Genomic DNA, 14,267 nt, shown 5'->3' on the forward strand with positions numbered 1-14,267 from the left:
TTAAGGCTTGAACTATGCATTCCATGGTTTAAATCAATGTGGGGCCTCTGCCTACAATATTTATATAAAAGCAAAATGGTGATTATTGTTTTGGACAAGAACGTATCTATTCAACAAAAAGTGTCTTGGACCATACGTGCACAAAAAGCAGTAAGTGAAAGCCCACTGCAAGGAGCTGAGATTGTAGAAGCTTGTCGCAAGGATAAGCAGCCGTCACCTTCACTGCATTTTTGAGAAATTGTTTTTGAATAAACATCAACTAATCAAATTTTCTTTCTGCGTGTGAATAGTATCTCTTTTGGCTCTCCCTAGTCAGTGGTAAGTTGGGTGAACAGCACCCGCTAAGGGCCTGCTTACACTGGCAGATCACATCACTTTGAAGTCCTCGAGTTTTAAAGGGGTCCTGAACCACCCTTCGGGCTTGGTGAAAAAACATAGTCTGCGAAGAGCATACACTGCTGTGAACATCTCAGCCAATTTTTGCAGTCGTGCGTGGCACATGGATCTCGCAAGTGTAGCACTAAGTCACCGTTCTCTCAAACACTCTCATTTCAACAGATGCCTGCTCCTCACTCTTATCTGGATGCTTCATTTCGTAATATAGCGGATTCTCATATGCGGCCGCTATTGGCCAATAGCTGACATTAATCAAGAAGGGCACTTGGATCAGTGCGCTTCTGCCTGCTGTTACTATTTATATCTATTGACAAAGTTTATTTAATGGGCTGAGGTGAGTGAAAATCTGGCTTTGAATTTCCATAATCTGTAATTACATACTTCCGAAAGAAGCTGACTATCATCTGCTTACGCTCGGCCATTGCTGCCCTTGTAGGAATTAAACTTTGGTCACCCTGTTTATCAGTGTAGCAGCCGTTGGATCCCACTAATTTCGACTAGCTGCTTAACTAGCTTCAAACTACGTGAAACTTAAGTTCAGACCACACGCACGCTTGCCAGGTTACTCCTGGCTGCTCATAGTTGGATGCCTTGGCAGACTTGGTGATAGTGCTTATCAGTGCACAAGTTGGATGTGGCTACTATCCATCGATAAATGTGAAGGAGCAAGCTGGTTCGCATCACGTTACACGATCAGACTGGAGCATATGAGTGCGAGCATGCACTCAAGCCCTGACTTTCGCAAAGGAAATGCTGCGCATACGCACTACAGTTGCATGTAACTGTGGTTTGCTATGTAGCGTAGATGCCGCAGCTGCCGTGTGGTGCTACTACGAGTGCACTGGCTAAGGGCACTGCGGCTCTACGAAGACAGCCGTGTTTGGCTTATGTTTGGCACATCGTAGGCGCCAACATCTGAAGTAGTGGCGTCTACTTTAACATCCAAAATCAAACTTTAACTGTGCGCCACGGTGACATTCAATAGGCAGAGCGTTGTGGGCACGCCCTATTTCTCTATAGCCTTTGCGGTGCAAGGCATTGAAGAAGGAGCAGAAGCACCGTGAAGGGCATGTTTGATTGCGAAAATCTCTGCTTCTGCTGACACATTGAAATACTTTTTTGCAGCAATGTATTTTTGAAATTGCCTATCTTAACTTCATATTGTAAGATTTGGAGTTGGGCTTGTAGGACGATCGGAGGAACTTGGGGGGACAGGACTAGGTGAGCAGGATTTATTTACAGTATTTACATTTTAAACATGGGATACATTTACACAGTCTAGCGTGACTCCCAACAGGAGCACGCAAGACGAGCATACAGCACACAGCTTACGAGCCCACAGCTCACGAGTACATTCACGAGCACATTGACAAGCACAGACGAGCACGAGCACACCTAGCAGCCGACAACAGCCGCTTATAAGCACTTCATGTTCCCTATATCCCTAGGTGAGGCAAAACTTTCGACACCATCACAGCCGGCCCCCTTTTGAGGGAAGGGGAGAGGGCTCACACACACACATACGCACTTTCACTGCCCCCCTCTGAGGGCACACGACCTTCGCAGCACTCGGAGCTGACCTTCGCAACGCGGCCGTCGTGGTGCCCATGGTCCTGCGTCCCCATAGCCAGGTCGTCACGCCCGACCCCAGCCGGCGCCTCTAAATTCCAGTGTTGCCTTTCTCCTGCAGTCACCATGTGTGTCAGTAGACTGTGATGTATCCTGGGGCCCCCGTACCGCAAAGCACCCTTTTGTCAGGGAAGCTCTTCTTGCGATTCTCCGAATGAGGCGCCTGGTGGATTGACGCTGCCACGTAGTCCGCAGTTCTCTGAAGTAAGTTCATGGTTGGTTAGCGCTGTCCTTGCTTGTTCTCCGAATGGTTCCACTACCCCAGTCGATCGGAGCATGTGCAGCGGGCTGAAATAGCTTTGCAGAGCAGTACCCTTGCAAGCCGATCCTAACAGTATGCATTTCTCCACTTCGATAAAAAGTGGTTCAGGGCCCCTTTAAAGGTGTTACATTTCTCTCAGGTGCCAAGCTGTCTTGAAGCCATCATAATACATCATTGGCCTTTTATCATTTAGCTGTTGCCCATGAAAAATCTGCCCTCAAATGCATCAATGTTTGAACCTTCTGGGGAATCTGTTGTCTTGCAACAATAGTCATCTATCTTGCATGTCTTTTCTTTCTTTAACACTATGTGCCCAATACTTCCAGCTCACAAAAACCAATATGCAGGGTAAGGAGTTCTCTAAATTTATCTTTGCTTGCATGGCCCACTCCTGCTTGGGCCGTGATGGGCATGAAGAATGTTCAAATAAAAAAAAACATTCAATAGAACTGCTTGTCCTGTATACTCGGATTGTAACATAATTCTGAGAGCCACAAGGGAACTTCTTGTTGGGCAAGTTGGTATCTATTCGTTATAACTATTTTAAGACGCCACATAACACGCAGCACACAAGGGAAGACAACAAGGAGGTGCTCTGTCCCATTGTCTCCACTTGTGTGCTGTTTGTTATTTGGTGCCTTAAAATAGTTATCTGAGAGCCACATGAGCAGTGCTGCCATCAATAATCCGATAGAGAAGCTGTTACAATTATTATACATATATCCAAGATTGGGCATTACTGTGATGTGATAGCCATTTCACTGTATGGATGTGCCATACACTTGACGCATGTTATACTCCAGGCGCACATCACAGGAGGTCTCGGGAGGTTATACGATGTTGAGCATGCTGAGAAGTAGAACCTATGCAAGCATAGTCGAACACTTTCCTAGACAAAAAAATATTAGTGCAAGGAATTTTTACCTCAAGCGCCTCTTCTTTTTATAATAGCCTGCAGGGGCAAAAAGAAATATCTAAAGTTTTCGCATAAAAGCAGCTGTTTTCTCATCATTCTTCCATAGTAATCCAGGATACAAAAAAGTATAATATTATGCCACACACAAAGTTGCATTCAGTAGAGTGGAATCATGTTGACTTGCAGTGCTTGCACATTAGTTGGTGCACAAAGAGTAGCCTGATTGTGTAATTGAGAGGGAGTAAAATGCTGCATGTACATGCCAACTTCACTGCTTTCGTCTTCATGTAATGAACATTTGTCATGTAAGGCATAGTTTCATAATGCATGAGGAAGCAACTGCAATCCCATTATTATTTTCACAAGCAGTAGTCTGTCACATGCTCAGTGTCTGTGCCAAGTTAGATCACCAATTGTTCTGAAACTTCCCAGTATGTGGGACTATTTAGCCATTTTGCAATTACAGGGGCTGTCAACCAGAGCATCTGTGCATAATGTGACCAGATTTTTCAAACGCCAAAGCGGGACAGAGGAGGAGGAGGGGGGTATGTCGGAGATAGAAACAAGATTCTGCATTATCCCAAGTTTTGTTTGTGTGAATGGGAACTCTTTTAGAAGCTATTCGGCAAATTTTCACTTACATTGTGGCATTATTCCACGTGCTTCCAGCACCTTGTGTGACAAGCAAGACTGCACTTCGGCTTCTACCGCTTGTTAGCCAGCACATCAAGAAGTATATTGTAGCACTGTTGTAAGTGGTAGTGCATTCTAGCAGGGGCGAATTCTTAATAGTTCAGAAGGATTGCCCCCCATTGTGTCTGCCATATGGCAGCAATGTTGCATAAGAGCTCTGCCTGCTGTGCTGAATGCTAGTCAGAATGCTGCCTGCGCATAAAATTTTGAAAGGTAGGCTTTTTCTTGAAAATAGCTTACTTTTTAATAAAGAGATGTTAAAAACTGCATTATGTGTAACAAAAGGAAAGTTTTGTTAAAGCCTCCTTACCAACTTAGTGCTGCATTCACGAGGACTTGGAGACAATTTTTATCACTTGCACAACACAATACCATGGACATATATTCACTTGGCTGTCACAAGTATGTTAAAGTTTAAATTCTGGGGTTGTATGCTCCACAACCACAACCTGATTATGAGGCACGCCATAATGGGGCTCCAGATTTTGTCTGATATGTGGCTCGTTGAATCTTTGGCCCACGCCGACCGCTGGTCATGTGATGTCTCCGCAGTGGGTTCAGTATTTGTTGGCGAATTGTCGTGCAGTAGTAGTGGTGTGGCATGTCGGCTTTTAGTCTCAGTGAACCCTGTGTGACCCGTATTTCTGAAGAATTCAGTGGTGCTGACGATCGAAATATTGAAGTGGCGTAGCGCCTGGGCAATGCAATTTGCGAACCGGCGCTGTACAGCAGCGTCATCAGATCACACATGCACCCTAATATTTACTTGATGGGCGTCGTAAGCATTGTACGTGTTCTTCGCCACTACTTACGTTATGTAAGTAATATAATGCTTAAGGTGGTTGCTCACAACTGTTCACACGTCTTTGAAATGGGGCAGCGCATGTTTTCTATAAAATATAACGACGCCAAATAAATGCACACACAAGAGAACGGGACAGTACTCTTGTGTGTGCCCGTTTATTTGGCATCTTTATATTTTATAATTATTTCGCACACTCTGCTCTACAATGTCTCCCATGTCAATGGGAATGGTGTTGACCGCTCCCCATGTAGCTAAGAGCTCAGCGTGCAAGGTTGCACCCCCAGGAAGCTGACATGTGTGATAGCCATTGTGTTGGGGTGCAGATGTGCTAACCCAGGCCATGCTTGCTACGTCGTTTGTGATTGCAGCGTCCGTGTATATGTCAGTGGTGTGCTGCGGCGTGCTTAATCCCAATCTCTTTTCAAATATTTTTCTAGCTTCCGCGTTTTGTCTGGCGATAGGGCGTTGTTGCCTCCGTACGCCTAGTGGTGCTTCCCATGGTGGCGTTATGGTCGCTTCCGCGGGCTCTGGCTTCGCATGGACTTGTTTATCTCACGCCATGATCTGTTTTCCTTGGGTCGTGTTTTCCAACCGGGATCGCATTCGAATTCGTGCTTCACTGATTATGTCCTGTATGGGTGGAATCGCTACGAGCTTGAGCAGGTCCTCGTTCCTCGTGTGCTTTGGTAGCCCAGTGATCGTACGGAGGGTGGCCCTGTGTAACTCTTCGATGTCGCCGAGGTCTCGTTCAGAGAATTTGTACAACGGTGCCCCGTAAAGAATCCTTCCAACCGCGACCGCTTTTGCAAGCGTTTGGCACTCTTTTTGATGCGCTCCGCCATACTTGCTCGATAGGCTCTCCTAGCAGAGCACTGATGCATTACATTCGTACTAAAATAAAAGCAGACAGTAAACGGAGATTATTAGAAGCTACACCAGTACATGTGTTTGACGACAAGGGCGGGCTTACCCGCACGGAAGAGGTTTTCTTGAATAAGGTTATGGCAAACGCTGCATACACACCACACATACTTGACAAATGGCACCAACCCAAACAAGCTACGATTGCGAAGACTTACACCCGATGTACACATTGCCAGGAGTCATGCAGAGCAGACTTGCAACACCTCATTTGGAGCTGTGCAGCTTTTTCACAAGGGAGATCCAACATTCAGCATCTACTACACGGAGACATTAGAACATTAGGAATTGCAATACAAACTAACCCTGAAACACAGAAAGCCATTGCGACATATGGCAGACAAAGTGGCCTGTTTCGAGTAATGTAGAAGGGGTCGATCAGCCCATGCGAAAGCGGCGGAACTGAACATGCACCTGAGCCTGCATAAAGCGGAAGATCCCAGACTGAGATGAAGAAGTGTTTCAGCCAACAGCCTGGGTACCCACATTCCTTTCCCTCCTAATCCCCATCAGCGGCCTCGAGCCGTCCCCTTGTTTAAAATAAAGGCTTTATTCATTCATTCATATTTTATAATGAACAGCTACCAACTAGCCCAACAAGAAGCGCATGTTTTGAAACATGTTCAGCGCTGGTGCACCATCCGTGACTTCATGTTACTTACATTTATTGTGGGCTTTACAAAAATTATCGCGTAATGTTGTAAACTTAACGGAGCTTTAGTGACATCACGTGGTCTGCCAGAATTCCACGAACTAAAATGCAGAGTAAATGTTTAATATTATTCGTACTAGGGACGCAATAAACACGGTGAGGTGGAGCTTAATACTGTGGCGTTATGTTCAGCTGCATCTCTGCCCGTTTTTCGCGCTCTTAGTTATAGCAATGGCACGCAAGGTTCTGTGTAAAGTTGGGACGAATGAATGTGTATATGTGCGTCTGCAATAACTTCACCGCAACACTTTTGTGTAATGCAATGAAGCAAACCGTGTATTGCGGTGACGGGATGTATGGCAGCTTTAGTTCCAGCTTTGATGTCCCTGTTACCCTGAACATACTGCCCCGCCCGCTTTACTATAATCTCAAGTGCTCTTGAACACTCTATTTGCCGGTATTTTTATTTTCACATGCGGAATGGTCCCACGGCAATACATATATGTAGTGAGGTGAAGCTTATTAAAGTTGCCAAATGCCTTGACAGTGTCAGACCCAACAGTTTTAGAATGACATGGCCAATACAACAGCCCAGACCGTTACTTCAACAATTTTGTTAGGACTGTCAAACTAATCTTACAGCACAGAAAAACAATGTAAACACCTAAAGAGTTGATTAGCAAGTAATACCGGAAAGTACAAGTCTAGTGGCCAATGGTGTGGTGAAGTGCTTTAAACATTCAACCAACGCACCTTAAGTGCTTAAAAATTTATAGCGTATTGGTGCAGGTTGATCAGACTTCCTGCAATATTGGTTGCTTTACAATGAAAATAATAGTGTTGGATAACAGGATGCCAGCGACTCGTGTGGTGCTTGGTTATGCAAACCACATGGGTCCCAGAAACAGCGAAACAGGGTTCTTGTTTACGCATGCTGCTTGCATCCACTACTCTAAAGCTCTCTAATGTCAGCAGTGTGAAGAGAGGCTGTAAAAATAGGGCTTTGAACTTCACAACTCCAATTTTGTTTCTTTTATACTCATACAACCTGAACACTACGCTGTCGTGAGAGAATCTGCCTAGCTCATTGCCACATTTTGAGACAAAAGCAGTGATCACTCAGTTAGAGTTGCCTGTCCTAATATTACTCCAAGAAGAACAGTTCATTTTAAGTACGAAGCATGTCATGCCCAACTAGAAAATTAACCACGCAATAAGCTACTAGAAGTAGCTAAAATATCAGCAGTATTCTGAAGTCAGCTTGATTTGCAGCTCCTAAAATTGGCTATTATTGAATTACGGGAAGGAAAGAACAGCTTAAGTAAACATATGTCTGATCAGAAAGTTGTGGTGGTGTGCTGCAGGCTAAAGCAGTGAAAGGAAGCCGTTTTGGCATTGGTCTACCTCTGACCAGGCACCACAGCCGAGGCGACTTCACTTGGCTTTGTCTTCAAATTCGCTTTCCCCTGCACAGAATACTCAGTAGAGGTGAGCTCAATGCACATCACCCACATTGGGGATGCAAATACGCAAGGCCAAGAGGGTGCCATCTTGACAAAGCAGACACCACAGACCTCAAATTAACAAAGGACACCAACTATCCCAACTGCCACACCCTCCATTAAAACTAGCTTGGGCAACTGGGGCCTTCATCCAGAGCGTCAGTGCGACTCTGCCCCAAGAGGCAGCGACCATTATCTGTTATAACACTTGATGTAGGGGTGAAAATATGCCACATTCACAAAATCAGGGTTTCAGGCTGGGACCATTTCCGTGATGCACTTGAGTCTGCAGAATGTGAAGGTGTTGAAGAATCGCTAGCAACACGCATCCTTTACAAACTGCAAAAAGCGACATGCAAACTAGAGCTTACTGGGGCAACATCCAGCCCTGACTAGCACCTGCTGCAACTTTGGGGTGAGCAAGCTAAGCTGCATAATTAAATTGTGGCTGCACGCAACAAACCCTGATCAGCGTTCTGCACAAGACTGAGCAGGTAACATGTCATGCTAAGAAACTTGCCAGGGACCAGTGGATGGACCACTGTGCGTCATTTAAACGTATAGGTCTCGGTAAGATGTGACACATTGTCGGCTATAACAGAATGAACCACATACTGTAATACTATTGAAAACACGCTGCTCGATCTTCAATGCACATCTGAGTAATTTGAGGAACAAGCTGCAGATGATTTCCCCGACCACCTCTCAGTGACTGACCGTCATCAGAGTTGTATGCACCTAATGACCACTTGCCAAGGAAGGAATGGAAAGCCTGTTTATGATGGCAGAACCTGTTGTTGCTCTCGAACATGTCAACACTTAAAGCGCACGTGGCAAATATGGAATGATTTTGCAGATGTTGAGGAATCTTGCCGAAACGAGGAAGCAAGCACTATTGCATGTAATCAATGAAATCTGGGATATTGCAATTCCCCACAGAGTGGAAACACTTGGGTCATGATCCCACTACCGAAACCAGGCAAGAAACCTGACACCATAGCCAACCTTTGATCAGTTTCACTCACATTGATAGTGTCCAAATTGACTGAAGGAATATGCATCGCGAGGCTGAACCACCATATGAGAAATACAAGACTATTTCCACCTGTGCCAGACTGGTTTATGGACTAAGGTTGACAGGTGCGACAATAGCCTCTTTCTGCATCAAAGCATCGCCAATACCAGCCGCTTTGGAGGAGAGATATATGGGTTCTAATTCACAGTCGAACCAAGAATGTTGAGCACAGTCTGCAACGAGGAGGTACTGGTGGCCTTTCGTGAAGCCTGCGCAGGCATTAGGGTTGCCAGTGCTGCCAAAGTCTCTTATGCAACCAAATGTTTGAAATATCAAGTTACAGTAAAGAGCCAAAGACTTTTACCTACTGCACAGGTGGAACAGGTAAAACCAGGACCAGCACACTTGGTTGCAGGAGTGATTCACTGATGAGGTAAGAAGGTGACTTAACAGTTGGTGATAAGTTATGCCAAATGCAAGTATGTGCAGTATATATATGTACTGTTAGGCCGAAACAGATGAATTTTCAAAACATGAATTTTCTCCAAAGCAATATCAAAAGCTCTTTTTTTTTTTTTTTTTCAGGATGCCACTCGTGTGGCAAGTGTGGACAGGGTTGTATAAAGCTGCATAGGCAAAATGATACAACTAGATACAGCTGTTAAGTGTAATATTTTTTCTGGGTTAAATTATTGCTTGTTGAACTCATTCGAGATCGATGACTGTTACACCAAAGTAGTGGACCACTACCAGAACAAAGGCCTGTAGTGTGCCCATCTCAATTCTTGTGCTTATGCCAGTCTTCTTTTTTTACAGCAATAGCTGTTATGGGCTAACTCCCCTGGTTCTGATGTCTACTGGTGTTGTCACTGGAATTCCCAAATTTCTTGCTAGAATATTGCAAATAATGTTCTCATTGCGCTGCGAGGATTCAAACATACAATCAAAAGATTGGCATTCCACAATTCTATATTTCAGCCACTCTGCTGAAGGTACAGTCGTGGTGAATACTGATTCTGGAGAGCGCAATCAAGCCAACAGGTGCCATGATTGGCTAACACCTGCTTAATGTCTGTGTACTGTATATAGAGCTGGCGTCCACGCCTTCAAGTTCTGACACATCACCTTCCCACTTGTGAAGGCAGTCCTAAGTCAATTTTTCTTTTTACATGTAATGACAGCGATTGGGTGCATCTGCTTCATTAATATTCTTCTAGTGCTTGGCTTCTCAGATTTACTAGATGGGGCTGTTGGTGTCTCGTTTTCCTCAAGCACAGCGCGAGACCTAGCAATGGGTAGCCCAAATATAGATTTGAGAAAACCAAAACAAATTCAGCACTAAGAAGCTAAAGGGTTGTTTTGGTGGAGACCAGTGGCCAAGTCCTGATATGAAAGAGGAGGAAGAAAAGTCGTGCCTCCCATTGTTGAAGTGGAAAGACTCAACTCCCACAAATAAATGACTCGTACTTATTTTACTTCTCTAAAGAAGATTACAGACTTCCATTGGCAAGTGTTCAACAAACACCGCATGAAGCAACCTTCCTGTGCATATTTCACCAGCTACTGCATCATTGTTTTGCGTTATAAGTGAAACTGCAATTTTCTTTATGCCCCATAGGATGTTAGCTGTGCTATTAAGGCACTTAAATACTCGTGAATAGTAGTAGAGAAAAAAAAAATAAGAAAGCAGTGGCTTTTTATGCATAGACTATGCATACACTTGGTGCTCTCAAGATCATTTCTTCCCTATCTGCTAAACCATTCTAAACAAGAAAAGATTATACGCAATTATTGTGCAAAGTTAGACCACAACTAAACCAGAGGTATGCTTAGTAAGCAAAGTATATTAATTTGGTGATATTTTCTGTGGCCTTGCTACTGGGCTTTCTTTCCTTCCTTTTCAGCTGTACAGGTTCATTAAAAAGTGACGAGACAGTTTGACAATTTAAAAAATTGGAAGACTTGGCAAAACCCTTTTTGGGTTGTTTTTTCTTGGTTTCAGACTCTGCACACTGCATTTCACGTTGTTTTCGATGTTTCTTGCTTTTTTTTTTTTGAAGGGCATGTTAATTTTTTTATACTATGTCAAGTATATGGTGCCATAGAGTTCTTGGATGGAGTCTTGCCCTTTCATTCTGTACAATATGATGTCGTTTTTTTCTGACCAAGGCCGTTTTACATTTGAGTGTGATTGTAGCATTTTGCTAAGTTTCGCCTCTGTCACCCAAGCTTGAAACCTTGTCACCCACTGCTGGTGGCATGACACGCGACATTTCTTTTTTTCAATAAGACGAAGTTTGTCACTTATCCTGTGCACTGGTTGTCTTTGTCCTTTTGAATTACAATTTGTTGCCTATATTTGCTCTGTTGTTGCATTTCAGATTAGGAATGGCTATCATAGTTGGCATCATTTAACCATATTGCATACAATGTGGATGATATGTACTTGAAATACATGGCCACCATAAATATAAGTTAATAATTCAAGAATAGTGCAGCCATGAATTGGGGCAATAAGGTACCAGCGGTGCAGGTAGCACTGCTGGTGCAGAATATAGTGCAACTCTACTTCTTTCAAACATCATTGTTTTTATCTGCATTTGTACAGCTCCAGTTCCTGTGAACAACACACATCTGGTGGAAGAGTGGCTTGGACCTGCAGTTGGGCCCAATGAATAGCCAAATTTCTGCCCGTTTTCATGTTATTAGCATATTAGTAGAGGCGGTCGTTCTTATAGTAGCCTGTTTGCCCAGTGTAGAAGCCACTGCGGGTGTCAGGATCTTGTACACATCTTCAGCTTTGTAGGGGACACAGCATCTGGCATATAGTTTGTCACAGGCCGTGTCTTCGGGGCAAGTTGAGTTTACTCACTTGCGAAGAGAACCAAGCTTGTTGGATATGAAGTAAACCGCCTGTACACTCAGTGGCCTTCTTCATTCTGTGTGACATATACGGTTATAGTGACCCTTGCTTTATGCACTTCTTGTCCGGCAACAGTCCTGCTTTTGAAACACTCGGGATAGCTTTCAGCAAGCTGGACAGGAATAGCACTGAAAAACCAGCAGATGTTAATTGTCACACTTGTCATGCAAAGCTTCATACAGTATGATGAGGGTGGAAATTAATGAGGGTGTTCTTCAAGGCCTTGTAGCACATGTCACGAGTTTGGAGCAACATGATGTATAGCACTTTTTTGATCGCATGCAATAGGTTCGGCAGGTGTGGCCATGGTTGAAGAGCAGTACAAGGTCAAGAAAACAGATATCTATGAGCAGCACCCTGGTAAAGGCGACACTGGGAAAACTAGTGGGAAGCCTGTTGCTGGGTTCATCAGGCAAAGTGTGATAAAGAGAAGGAAGTCAACACATCAGAAGGTTTTTACATATAGGCACTGTGCTAAGGTTCTCAGGCAGGCCTGTCATAACATGCCAACAAGTCTTAGTGTGCAAGCTATGCACAACCAACTACATATGCCTTCTGTTAGGACAAAGAACTGCTCATTGTAATTAACGAGGATGGAGTGGACAAAAAACAGCAGCTCCATTAATCTGGTCTCACCAGTGTTTTGTAAGTCTGCATCGTCATACTCCCCAATGCCTTCTTGGGTGACATCAGCAAGGACCAGCTTGAGGCATTGGGTAACAGACATCTTTACAAGCTAAAAATGCATGCATGCATGAAGAGCACATTGTGTCCAAAAAGTAGGCACTTCACAGGGGCACTGGAGAAGGAAGAGATCATTGACAGTGGGCAAAGACGAGCTTCTCTGCTACTAAACACCCAGTACTGTTGCCATGTAATAACATTTGAAACAATCCCTCTCAAAGAGGAAATCATCTTTGTGTATCATCTTTGTGTATCCATAAAGAGGGCAGACAGGCAAAGCCCCTTCAGCAATGCTGTTTGCTTCAAAAGGCCCACTTTGTACATCCTGAATGCTTCGTTCTTAGATTTTGCTAGGTGCAAGCATTCTACTGTCCAAAAGTTGTCAATGAGAGCACTGTTGGTTTGGTGGCAATTGCAACAAACCTCCCTTCCTAGTTGGTCTGGAGGCTCGCGGTGCTCGTGAAGCAACACCATGAGCCAAGCAAGGTGACTGGATGCCTCCAAGCCCTTGTTCGTTTATCACACTGTTCTGTTAGAAACAGCCAAGAGACGTGAAACCAATAAGCTCAAGTTCGGCACTCGTGTGGTTACTGTGGAGGATCCATAACGAAAAGCACAAAAATAGAAAACTGCTGTTTCGGGGCAATCCCGAGGCAAGGTGATCGAGGACGCTATCATTCACTCCGAATTAAAGGTCGGTGCTGTAAACTTACGTACGTACAGTGCTATATACATCGCGGCTAGTCGCGTCGCAATCCCGTGTTTCTCTAGGTTTAACGCCTGTTCAAAAGCTATGTAGAATCCAACAATCGGTTTGCTATGGCGCAGTTAGAAGACGATCGTCGTCGTGCTCTTTGCACACCACAAACGCGCCACGCACACACACACAACTAGATTGCGCAAAACGCGCTGTTCCACCTTGCATCGCTTCGTTCGTGGTCGTGCTGTTTGCGCGAACGAACGCGTCACACACGCAACTCGATTGCTGCTTGCACACGCCAAAACGCGATGTTCCACCTTCGTTCGTGGTCGTGCTATTTGCGCATACACATTCGTCACACGCGCAACTAAATTGCTCTTTGCACACAGCGCGTCACACACACACAACTTCAATTGCCGTAAAACGCGCTGTTCCACCTTGTATCGCTTCGTTCGTGGTCGTGCTGCGTGCACGCACAGTGATCGAACCGCCTACCCTGCTACTCCGGCGAGTTGGCACAAACAAATACTTGAGTTGGAGGATGGATGGAATGGACGGTTGGATGTTATGAGCGTCCCCTTTGGAACGGGGCGGTGGCTTGCGCCACCAAGCTCTTGCTACTATGCTGCCTAATATCCTACCTAGGTTAACCAATGAAAAAAAAAAAACACTATGAACTACCACGTCCAAATTTTCTGATACCCTATTGCGAACTGTGCTTTTGTACCTCTCCGTCCTTCGACGTTTCCCTACTTTTCTTCCACCAATCCTCCAATCGCCTCTTATTGCGGTCTATTGCGGACCTGTTTGCTTTACCACTGCTCCCGCTGAACCCAAGGGCTTCAAGGAGGCCAGTGGTGCCTAAATCGACCGCATGGATAGACGTCTTCACATTCTAATAAAATATGCTCCGTCGTTTCCCTAGCTTTACCGCAGCAAGCACATGCTTCTTCTTCCTTCTTATATCTCGCTTTATAGGTGCGTGTTCTAAGGCATCCCGATCTCGCTTCGAAAAGTAATGAGCTTCCCTTTGAGTTATCATAAATGGTTTCTTTCCTGATTTCGTTTTTTCCTCTTAAGTATATAGTTACTCATGGCAGGTTTCTTTTCCATTGCCGCCACCCACGAGATTAATTCAGTCTCTCTGACTTTCCGCTTGACCTTCTTTG

The 14,267-nt window shown here is 44.6% G+C and overlaps 1 protein-coding gene across 4 annotated transcripts in view; it reads left to right on the top strand.

The window, feature by feature from the left end:
* The window catches only part of Kat60 (Katanin 60), a 174,777-nt gene extending 162,063 nt beyond the window's left edge, over positions 1-12,714 (top strand). The window contains exon 11 of one of the 4 annotated variants that reach the window (XM_070539324.1): positions 11,400-12,714. In XM_070539324.1, coding sequence (XP_070395425.1) covers positions 11,400-11,466 — 67 coding nt within the window. In that variant the 3' untranslated portion in view covers positions 11,467-12,714. Of the gene's footprint in view, positions 1-3,669; positions 3,779-3,872; positions 4,166-11,399 lie in introns of those variants that run through there. The other 3 variants (XM_065450113.2, XM_065450111.2, XM_065450115.2) reach the window with 3 other exon arrangements.
* The last annotated feature ends 1,553 nt before the right edge of the window (positions 12,715-14,267 follow it).

This window comes from Dermacentor albipictus, chromosome 5, assembly GCF_038994185.2.
Source record: "Dermacentor albipictus isolate Rhodes 1998 colony chromosome 5, USDA_Dalb.pri_finalv2, whole genome shotgun sequence".
In the NCBI taxonomy this organism is placed as follows: domain Eukaryota; kingdom Metazoa; phylum Arthropoda; class Arachnida; order Ixodida; family Ixodidae; genus Dermacentor; species Dermacentor albipictus.